At 40.7% G+C, this 12,576-nt stretch overlaps 1 protein-coding gene across 5 annotated transcripts in view; it reads left to right on the forward strand.

The window, feature by feature from the left end:
- The window catches only part of CCDC141 (coiled-coil domain containing 141), a 635,983-nt gene that overhangs the window by 609,815 nt on the left and 13,592 nt on the right, over positions 1 to 12,576 (forward strand). For all 5 annotated transcript variants that reach the window (XM_085645202.1, XM_085645203.1, XM_085645205.1 and 2 more), the window contains exon 20: positions 9,475 to 9,658. In XM_085645202.1, coding sequence (XP_085501328.1) covers positions 9,475 to 9,658 — 184 coding nt within the window. The remainder of the gene's footprint in view (positions 1 to 9,474; positions 9,659 to 12,576) is intronic.

The following is a 12,576-nucleotide window of genomic DNA, read 5'->3' on the forward strand; positions in this document are numbered from 1 at the left end:
TGCTTGCTGAGCACCTTTTTTCATAATCTTTCTGTCTATTCTGTTTAATTCTGTTTATTGCTGTTATATTACGTTGTAACCCCGATTGGTGATATAGTAGAGCACACTGTGTCTAGACCATCGGTTCTAGAAATTCTTACTTTTAGATAGTTGCCGTTTGTCTGCCCATAGCCCTTTGGTGCCTACAGCTTGTCTTGGGTCACGTGACTTGGTGTAACTAACAGTTAGAGTTTGTGAGTTCCTCCCAGACAGTCAAACAATAGAGGGATTAGATCTACCTTAATGGGCCATCTGTTGGCAGGATGAGGGGGCAGAGCTGAGCACAGCCCACTCGCAACTGAATAGGGAGTTTTCTTCCCTCACACATAGGACCTAATGACTTCACATTGTCACTGCAGACAGCTTGGAGCTAGGAATGGGAGTCAGGAAATTCTATGCACTTCAAAGCACCTTTCTAGAAGCTTCTCTCCTCTACCAGAGGATGGGCACCAGGGTATAAAAAGGGGACCTCAGACACCAACTGTTCAGTTCACTTCTGGACCTGTGGATACTGTGCCAGGAAGAAGGCCTGCTGTGCTGCTGGTAGAACTGCCACTGTGCTGGACTGCTGCTCAAAAGAACTGCCCTGTTGGATTGCTGACCTGATTGTCATGCTGCTCTGCCATTTTCTGCCTGTGGACAAAGACTGGATCTTCAACTGTCCCAGGACCTCCAGAGTGACTCACAAGGGCTAATTTGCTGTCCTCCCCTTCAGAGCCACATGGGCACAAAAGGCCTCCTCATTCTTGAACGGGCATCTGGACCCAGCCTGAGTGAGTTCTGAACCTCCATGTGGTGCCCCTCCAGTCCTGGACCCTTGAAATTGATGCTAAATGTTCCCAGACAGCCAAAATACAAAGTTTGGCTAAAACCCGTGCTGAGAACCAGGAGGAGACGGGACTAACCTGCTCGCCTATCCGCTTGAGGTGCATAGCCAGTCGAATTGACTTTGCAGCTTCTCCTGCAACATTTTCCACAGCAAAAACAACAGTTGATGGACAGAATGCAGAACAATGTCATACATTCACCCCAGTAAAGAGATCTGGGCCTAAATCCATCATTGTTTTGCTCACCATGCCGTCCCAGTTTGAACCCAGCCATATGCAAATCAGTCTTGATCCTGTGCCTCATGGGTACAGTCCAGCCCGAACTGCCAAGCCAGGTCCTCCCTGGACTGGAAAAAAGCATCCTAGGACCAGTTTCGGGGTTTCACCCCTCTTCAGCCAGGATAGCTTGATTCCAGTGGTATGGAGAGCACGGGACCCACGTCTGGGAATACCCTTCCCACTCGGGGTGACAAATGCAAAAATAACAGTTGATGGACAGAATGCAGAACAATGTCATACATTCACCCCAGTACAGAGATCTGGGCCTAAATCCATCATTTTTTTGCTCACCATGCCGTTCCAGTTTGAACCCAGCCATATGCAAATCAGTCTTGACCCTGTGCCTCATGGGTACAGTCCAGCCTGAACTGCCAAGCCAGGTCCTCCCTGGACTGGAAAAAAGCATCCTAGGACCGGTTTCGGGGTTTCACCCCTCTTCAGCCAGGATAGCTTGATTCCAGTGGCATGGAGAGCACGGGACCCACGTCTGGGCATACCCTTCCCACTCGGGGTGACAAATGCAAAAACAACAGTTGATTGACAGAATGCAGAACAATGTCATACATTCACCCCAGTACAGAGATCTGGGCCTAAATCCATCATTTTTTTGCTCACCATACCGTTCCAGTTTTAACCCAGCCATATGCAAATCAGTCTTGACCCTGTGCCTCATGGGTACAGTCCAGCCTGAACTGCCAAGCCAGGTCCTCCCTGGACTGGAAAAAAGCATCCGACGACCGGTTTCGGGGTTTCACCCCTCTTCAGCCAGGATAGCTTTATTCCAGTGGCATGGAGAGCACGGGACCCACGTCTGGGCATACCCTTCCCACTCGGAGTGGGGATGGAGATTTTTTACTTCCTTTTTAGAGACTAATTCCTAACGTATAAATCTTCACCGTGGCCTTGACCCAAGGCTATCCAACTACAATGCTCCCTCCTCAGACACCTCCTGCAGCCTTGCCTCACTAAACCTTACCTTCGCAGAACATTTTTCCCAAGGATTTTACTAAGTCCAAAGGTAAGCTCCAACCGGGCCTAATCTACTTCATCACGGTCAGCCATATTATTTTTTACTTTGACCCAGTTGGCGCTTTGATCTTTTAGGCGCTATTTTTTACTACAAAGTTTAAAAATTAACCCCGGTTCTACTGATTGGATTTTTGGTGTTTTGGTGTCAAAGAATTTATTGAAATTTACTCTAGTTTTGTGAATTGGTTTGGGATTTTCCTTGTGTTGTGTTTTCACTTTATTACTGTTTGTGTTCTGCATTAATACTTTACACATTGCCTCTAAGTTAAGTCTGACTGCCTTTTGTGTCAAGCTACCGAGGGTTAAGAACAGGTTAATTTATTGACTTTTTGTGGTTCACCCCACAAGGAATTGTGGCTGTTGATTGACCAGGGCTCACACCCCAGTCAACCAACACCCAAAACCCAATTTCTCATCATAATTGCACAATCCTAGGTTTGCTTTAGGCACATATATTACTAATCAATCTGTATGTCATTTAACTGAAATGACACTTAGGTTTCCTGGTTTGTTCATGTGTCCTCCTACGTTATGAATTATTCTTTATATAACACAGTGTGATTGTAGTTTAGGGATTGTATGCCATTGTTTCACTTTTCATTAATTAATATTTATTAGTAGGTGTGATTCAATTAATTAATTAAGTTTGCTGATATCAATTTACTGTGTTTATAATTGATGTAAGATACTGCTTTATGCATGAAAAAGGGTGTGAGGATACATAGCAGCACTGTGAGTTACGATTAACATACTACGTAACTGTTCTATTTCTGATCTTTAGAGGTTTTGTGTTGTATGTAGACACTATTTAACTTGGATTAACCTTAACTAAACATTCCGAGAAAAAGCTTTAGTTTATTTTCAGCCAAGTTTGATGGCAGGGGATTAGTGCCTACAACACAAAGCCTCAAAAGAAAGACAATAGAACAGTTATGGTAGTACAGTAATCTTAACTACTGCCCCTAGCATTGTGTTTGAAAGGTGGGTAGCATAGTAAAAGGGTGATAAAGTGTGGTACACAGTCATTGAGTTGGTGAAGTAAGAAAAAATGGCAATTGTATTTTTTGTTTGATAGTGAAGTTATAATCATAGCATGTCCTGCATCCAGAAGAGATAAAAATAAAAGAGATAGACCATGTGATACTCACCTATGTTCAAGGTGGTGGGAGCTATCCCACTGAAAATGAAATATAGTCGCACCCTTTAGACAAGGGGGAGGCAAAAGCTAACCCTCCCTAGCCCAGAGGAAAGACCAGGAAGGAAGAGAAACAAACCCCCCACGCTTAGGCAAGTCAGGGGGAATTCAGAAGTGGGTGGGGTCAAGGAAATCTTCTACAATCAATTGCCAGGACTGGGTTGATTATTTGTTACATCCCTGTGATTTGGCAAAAGGGGGTATGTTTTCAACATTGTCCCCACACCCTGTCTTGGCCAGGGTGTGGCGGTAAAGGCCTCTTTCGGTCGAAGCCTACCAGGCAGCACAGCTGTCTGGTTTGCTAAAGACATCTTGGGGACATTTGAAAATCTTCCCTGGGAATACTGACTGCCATTGCTTACCGTTGGCTTTATGGTTTGTAACTCACATTTGTTTGGTTTTTAATAGCTGGCTTTATTTGTTTCAGACTGTTCAGCTTGAATTCTTCCCTTCCTTAGAGCATCCTTCCACCAGTGTTCGATTTCTGTAAACAGGCCTTTAAATCTTGTTCTTATCATGTCACATTTGCTGTGCATTCAAAGACAAAGGTCAAATGTCAGGTTCTGTCTTCCAGGGAGCTTGGTGTTTACCTTTCTTTTTCTGATTTAAAAGTGAGACGATATATGTGACAATCATGCTGACTACTGAGGGTGTGCTGAAGGAAGTTTGTAGGATATTATTTTTTTCTAGCTCACAACAAAATGTAAATGTCCGTAAATGAACTGTGCAGATATTTAAGAATATATCAGAATTAGGAAAGAACAAATGAAGCACATTTTATGGTAATTCTGAAGTGTGGTGGAAAAAAATATTTCAATACGATTAAAATAAATCAATACACTGGGTGATGACACTTCCACACATTGTTTGTGCATTGTATACTTTTATCAGTAAAACTGTATGTCTGTGCAGACTTAATGGTCATTTCAATTGAAGATGTGTTGTTTGTATTGGCAGTGCATGACCACACCATGCATAATCCGCTTTATGCCACGCCACTGTACTCTGCAACACTCCACACCACTGCACTCTATTCTACGCTACTTCACTCTACACCATTGCACTCTACTCTCCTGCACTCTACACCACTCCACTCTACACCACTTCACTCTACGCCTCTCTTCTCTATACCACTGCACTCTACAATACTCCTGTCTTGGCCCTTCCACTCTACTCTGTACTACTCCATCCTATGCCACTCCACTCTGCAACACTGCACTCCCTGCCACTGCACTCTACTCTGTACCACTCTACGCCAGTGCACTCTACGCCACTCTCATTTACTCTTCACCACCTATTCTATGCCACTGCACTGTATGCCACTGCACTCTCACTCTGTACCACTCCGCTCTATTCCACTTCAGTCTACTCTGAAATAATCTACACTACACCACTGCACTCTATGCCACTGCACTCTACGACACAGCAATCTTCGCCACACCACTCCACTCCACACCAATCTAAACTACTCCACTGCACTCAACCCCACTCTACTCTAACCACTGCACTTTACACCACTGCACTCTATGCCAATCCACTCTACACCACTTTACTTAAAACCAATGCTCTTTATGCCACTTCACTCTAAGCAGTCTACTCTGCAGCACTACACTCTACGCAAGTTTATGTTACTCTGCATCACTGCACTATATGCAACTCTATTCTACTCTGCATCATTATACTCCACACCATTACTCTCTATGCCACTGTACTCTGCACCGCTCTACTCTGCACCACTGCACTCTACGCCAATTAACTGTATGCCATTTTACTCTATGTCACTCTACTATACACCACTGCACTCTACGATGCTCTATCTGCAACACTGCGCTCTATGCCACTGCACTCTACACCACTGAACTCTACTCTGCAGCACTCTACTCTACACCACTCTACTGCATTCTACACCAATGCTCTGTATGCCATTACACTCTATGCCACTCTACTTAATGTCACTGCACTCTACCATGCACCACTTTACCCCAGAACACTCTGCTATATGCCACTCTATTCTACTCTGGAATAACCTACTCTACATCACTGCACTCTGCACCACTCGTATGTCACTACACCACACCACTCCAAGTTTCCCTGGGCCACTCTACTCTAAGCCACTCTACTCTACTCTGAACCATTGCACTCTACGCCAATGCGCTCTAAGCCACTTTACTCAAAACCAATGCACTCTACACCAAACTACTCTGCACCACTGCACTCTACGACAATATACTCTACTCTGCAACACTCTACTTTACACCACTGCACTCTACGCCACTCTATTCTACTGTGCAACACTGCACAGTATGCTATTGTTCTCTACATCATTTTACTCTGCTCTGCTCTATGCCACTGCAATCTGTGCCAATGCCCTCCACACCACTGTACCCTACGACCCTCTACTCTGCTACTCTGCACTCTCTGCCACTGAACTCTATGCCACTCTACTCTGTACCACTGAACTCTATGCCACTGCATTCTGCTCTGCACCACTCTACTCTAATGCACTCTACGCCACTGCACTCTACGCCATCCACTCTATGCAATTCTAATCTAGTCTGTACTATGCCACTCTACTGTACAATACTGCACTCCAAGGCACTCTGCTGTGCAACACGGCACTCTCTGCCATGCCACTCCACTCTGTACCACTGGAGTCTGTTTCACTGCACTCTACTCTGCAGCATTCAACTCTATGCCACTCTACTGCACTCTACACCAATGCATTCTATACAACTGCACTCTATGCCAACCCACTCTGTCATTCAATCCTACTCTGCACCACTGCACTCTGTGCCACTGCACTTTACACCACTCTACCCCACTGGACTCTACAACACTGTACTCTACCCTGCACCACCCCACTCTACCCTGCACCCACTCTACTTTACACCACTCTATGCCACTCTACTGCAGCCCCCTACTCTATGCCACTGCACTCTACGCCTATGCACTCTACACCACTTTACTCAAATCCAATGCACTCCGTGCCACAGCACTCTGTGCCAATCTCATCTGCACCACTGTACTCTATGCCACTTCACTTTAGGCCACTCTACTCTACTCCACCCTACTCTACTCCACTCTACGGCATTACACTCCATGATACTCCACTCTATGAGACTCTTCTCCATAAAACCCTACTCCATGCTACAACACTACCCAACATTACAACACTTTATACCACTCTATGCTACTCTACGACACTCTACTCCACTCATCAAATGATCTATGCAGCTTTCTCTATGCCACCCCATGCCACTTTTATCCACTCTGTTCAACAACAATCTCCTCTACTGTACACCACAGCACTACACTCTAGGCCACTCCACTACACTCTGTGGCATTCCTCTCTATGCCACTCCACAACAATCTTCTCTGCTCCACTCTGACATTCATCTCCACTCTTCGCAACTGCCTCTACGCCACCCATGTTAATTTACTCCACCCTATGCCACTCCACTCTGCTTCATGCCTTTCCACTCTATGACACTCTATTCAACTGCACTCTACCAGACACTGGCTGCAATGGCAGCGAGGAATGGCAGAAACTGGTAAACAACCTCTAGATCACTACGCCACTGGCAGAGTAACCCCAAACCCTATGTACCTTTTGGGGGTCAGGCTGCTTGGTAGCATCCATCCTACCAAAGAAGGTATGTCCAAAAAGAAAATACTGAAAAAAAGGTAACCTAGCTAGATATGGAGCAGCATCCAGTCTGGTGTTGTGACAATATCATAAAAACAGACAACGATCCAGAGTGATTATTGGAAAATGTAAAAGAACATCACAGGTGCATGTTTTCTGGAAATGGCTCACCTTCATTGTATATACATGGAGACAAGGGAGAAGAATGAGGCGGTAATGCTGTGTACAACTCAAAGCAGTAAACCACTGCATTTCTGTTCTATTCCCTAATTCTAACCTAAGTTACTGATGAATTTAACAACATTCACATTTTTGGACTTTGCTTTGTTTTAAAAGCGCAGTTCATAAATCTTTACTATATCTCCAAAATATGTCCAAAATATTTCTGAGACACCTGAGCATAAAAAATGTGACTGGAATGGCATCTACTCTTTCCAATTTATTTGCATTATATTTTTTGACTTTAGCTCAGGTGTCTCCAACCAGTTGATTGCAAGCTACCAGCAGCTCACAGACACCTTCAGAGTAGCTCGCAGACGTGAGTTAATTTTTAAATAAGCAAAGGGTTACATTTTCCTTCTAAAGTTAGGGGAATGAAGTGTTTATATTACATTATTATCTTTAAGCTGCAGATAGCAGGGCCTGATAAGTAGTGCTGAAGTATTTATGACCCAGTGTCAGACACAGAGGTGAAAAACTGAAGCACTGGGGTATTCAACTCAAATAAAAGTTCTTGTCAAGTCAATATTGGAACGTGAGAACAAAATGATGCATCGGAATGCTTTTAAATGGGAGAAAATAAAATGAAGTGTTAACTTAATCATTAAGTTAAATCTTCATTTTATTTTCTCCCATTTCAAAGTGCCATTTGTACAAGCAGCAGGTCTTTTGCTCCCAGTGGGCAGTAGACACTGTGCCATATTTATATCTGATTTTTTTTTTTAAATGGGAGGAATTTAAAGTGAAGACAAATATTTCTATAAACCATTAAGTCCTAATGTTTTTCTCCACTTTCATGTAAGCCAATTACATCTGAATATTGTATGAAGTATGTCTCTTCACTTTAAATTCCTCCCTTTTAGTCAAATGGCTATAGCTTTCTGTTATAAATATGGCACCTTGTCTACAAGTCACTGGGTGCAAGGGGCCTGCTGTTTGTAAATACGAAATTGAAATGGGAGAAAATGGAAATGGTGATTTTTATGGAATACATAGAAACATAAAGTTAACTCTTCAATTTAATTTTCTCCAATTTCAAAATGTTGCATTTACATACCGTAGGCATCTTGCTCTCAGTAGCCGGTAGTCATGGTGCCATATTTATAACTGAAAAATAGAACAATTTTTTTAAGTGAGAGAAATTTAAACTGCAGAAAAATGTTCCATATTATGAAACTTTTTGCAGAACATGTTTCTGTACTTTAAATTTCTCTCATCTAAGAATATGTTTGTTTTATACATGTAATGGTGACACATATGGTTAAAGGTATATCCTCTGCCACAAGTACATATGACACAGGCTCTCATTCACCCATACACATATATCCCATTCATACGCACACATCTTCATACTTCTCCAAAGACAAGCTCTTTTACTGACACACATGGTAGCAGTCTCATTGCCTCCAGTCAAAGTATTTTGTTCAAACAATAGTATCTGGAACATTAGGTGTAAAGTCAATGAAGATGGGTGTGGGGGTGTCTGGTAATATTATGTGAGTGACTTGACCTTCAGTAGCTCACAATGATTTTCACTAATCAGAACTAGCTCTCACCACTGAAAAGGTTCGAGGCACCTGCTTCAGATGGATAAGCATCTCAGCACTTACATTTCACTTTTTATTAGGATGCTTCAGCTCTTTCTCTGACACAGTTTTCCATGCTCACAATGTATTGAAGATACTCTTGTTTGAGTAAGCATGACATTTATCCTTGTGAATTGAGAAATAATTTTAAATATCTTAGTGTCAGCATATATATTTAGAGAGAGAAAGTCAGATACTTTGTACCAGAAGACACATATGTTCTAATTTTGCCTACAGCTACAAAAGTAGATGTTACTAGTGCATATCATAGGTAAAAGTGCTCAGAAGGATGTTTATAGTCCCACAGCAAAGGTTTGACCTCTCACAGAGTTAAAACTACAATTGACACTTGTATAGGATTAAAGGGACACGCCGTTCATGGACATGCTCTTGTCTAGGGGAAATCACTAAATGTTAACTTTTGCCGTTCCCTTTGGCTAGTAAACATCTCCTTTCAAAGCATTTGAACTAAGATGTTATCCTTGTCCCATGAGTAATTAGACCAATATGGTCTCATGCTTTGTTTCTTTTTACTGATGATCATGGTATTTATTAATATTTTTTAGATGATTTGTTGTATCTGTTCAGCTTTTATTTCCAATTTAGTATGTACTTGCTAAGTGTTCTAAAATATTTCTCTTCTTATACGTTTAGTGTAATTTCTGGTGTGAGGAAGCAAATGCCACAGTTGTTAGAGTTGGCAAATATTCTGCAGAGTGCAAGACAAAGGAAGCAGTGCAGGTCCTTTCCAGACAGTTTAAAAAATTTGTTCACCCAACTGTGGAGCAGCAAGAAGAAAGAATACAGCAGATAACTGACCTAGCCACCAATGTGTATGGTAAGACAATTTACATGACAACCTCTGTGCAGTTGGAGAGAAAAACGTCTAAGGTCTAAGTGTTGTCTTGTACAAACTGGTTGTGTTCAGAAAAATGTATTAACACACAACGGTAAAATAGATCTGATAGGAAATCTTCTAACAGTGGCTGACCGTTGAATTTTATTTTAATGATTTATTTATAGTTTTCAGGATACATACCCAATTTCAACACCAAACCCTTGATTGACAAGCATTACATTTACATCATCATCGTAATAACTGAACATCAACCAATAGAAATAACACTTGGCATGCAGTTAGTTGCTTCCATAGTTTAATGAATGAATACCAGCTTCTTGTTGGATGAATGGCTTTCAGTCTAGATACAAATAAATGACCCCATATATGGCTTCACTCTACTCTAATTCATTGTCATGCTTGATCAATTAGACTTTGAACAATTGCATATTCCCCCAATTCTGATGCCCTCTAAAACACATTCATCTTTCTTTTCTCATATACTACAAGGTAATTGAAAAACAACAAAGCTAGTTGCACAAACTCCCAAAGTTTGAACCATTATTATGTTTCTTCTGTGTCAGTTCAAGCATACATTTTGCAAAGTTATGTTCAAAATCTTGTTTGTTACACGCACAAACCCAATAAGACACTCCATAACTCAGGAAGGGAGAATTCCATCTCAGGTGGCTGTATGTACCTTATTAAACTGTTTAAATTTACATTGAATCAAACTTTATTATGTATTTCCTAGCACCTTGCCCATTGTGAGTGTATTTATACCACACATCAACAGCATTCCATCTTTTCTACTACAATTTACGATTGAAGAGCCTCCTAACTGGATGGGTTAAAGCAAGTAGTTATTGAAAATGTGTGTCCATCGACTATTGTCTGCTCATTTGGAAGATAGGTTACGAAGTACTACAGGCTGCACATGCCTAACTTGAACATAGTGATATAAAGAAGACTACAACATTGAAACAGTCCTTTTCAGGAAGTGGTCCCAGAATCTGGAATTCCATCCCTTCTGATATCATGAAATGTACATCCTGTGAAGTAATAAAAGAGAATCCAAACACCATGTCCATCTATAACTGGTATGTCTCTGAAAAAACAATTCCATCAACCCCTTATATTGCCATGGCAGTGGACCTGACATTGCTAGAAAAAAAAGTCCTTGAAAATGTGTTCCTGGCACCTTCAGGTCTGCAAGACCGTCCTATCTTAAATAGGGGAACTGAACTCTGGAAGGGCATATGCTTTTATGAACGTTGTTTTATTTGAACATGGGGGGAACCTACTGCTTACTGTATTGCCCCTCTTATTCATAACTTTATTTGGGGAATAATTCCACTGGTATTCACTAATATTGTAACAACTGTAATCTATTTGTGAACTATACCTTTGTAAAACCTACTGTCAATTATAGGTCTTGTATATGCCATTCAAACCTGCTACACAAATAAGTACCTATTTACTATCACAGGCCAGGATAGCGACATATTTATCAAGATTGTTATGCCTGTCCTCAATGAACAAATCAGATTTAATTTATTTTGCACATACTGTAAACCCGCGTATTGCTGAAGAAACAAATTTGTAGGAAGATCTGGGAAACAATCAAACTTTTTCTTTTCTACAATGGGTGTTCTATAATTCATCACTGTATTGAAGCTCAGCTAGATATAAATAATAGTTTTAGTCAGTCTGTAATTATTAATCAGGACTCTTTTTTCCAAAGAATAGTACCTTACGTTCTGGCTGCACTTACTCTTGTGCTTTTTTTGTTTTAATCTTTATATTTTCAAGCAATGGCTCTTGTGTAAATCTCTTTGATCATCATGAACAGGGGTAATCAATGTTTTATAGATCATTACAAGGACTCCCAAACATTGTTTACGCTTTTGCATGAAGAGACCGTATCTCATAGACGCTTACATGCCCAACACTTATCTGACAGCCCCAATGTGAAATGTTTCAATAGCATGCAGTATTTTCTAAGAAGGTTTTTTCTACTGTGTAAAGGTTATTCCTACATTAACTGGTGAATTAAAATGAGTATTCATCATCATAAAACACAATATGTCTTTTATTTGTTCATCAAGATAAAATTCCAATGTATTGTAAAATGGTTTCACCTATTTAAACTCATCAGAAACTTCAGAAGTATGAGAATAGCCAAAGTACAACAATGTTTTCTATATTAGTATATGAAAAATTAAGGACAAAGCAAAAAACATGCTTGTTGCTTTTAGTTTCAATTTTTAATTTCAATATATATCTTGTGTCTTCCCGAAATTGTTGCTTGAATTTCAAATTAAAATACTTAAAATTTAACATGGGTGCTTTATTCCAGGCTTGATTGTACTTAATTACTCCAGCATAAATCCCAAAGTTCCAAATGAGAGTGTGCTATATTACAATGTTTGGTGCCTCTATATTGTAGGTAACTCTTGTAGACATACTTCCTGCTTTAACTACATGTTCATAATGTTTAATACAGGCAGCAGTAGATTTGATCAATTTGACTTTAGTGTGTCCCCAGCCTGAATATAAAACGTCATCAAGATTACTAGATGATTACTGGATATTAGTTCCTTCCAATTACAAGTGTTGTCTTCCTTGCAAAAGAGCCATTCAGGTAACTGTCCCAAGGTAAAAGAAAGTTTTAGTTAGATAAATCAGAAATCCAAAACCAACAGTTTGCCGATTCCTTTACAGTAGTATCCATTAAAATTGATCCTTTTTTTTGGCCCTATAAGAACTCCCAGACAACGTGTATGCTGGGTTTAAATATTTTTTCTTAATTAAATGTGGTATGCAAATAAAATTCTGATAAATGATCCTTGGTGTAAACATTTATTTTAATAACTTTCATCTTACCCCATAAAGTGAGTTTGAGGAATGCCATCTAT

This window comes from Triturus cristatus, chromosome 3_1, assembly GCF_964204655.1.
Source record: "Triturus cristatus chromosome 3_1, aTriCri1.1, whole genome shotgun sequence".
NCBI classification, from domain to species: domain Eukaryota; kingdom Metazoa; phylum Chordata; class Amphibia; order Caudata; family Salamandridae; genus Triturus; species Triturus cristatus.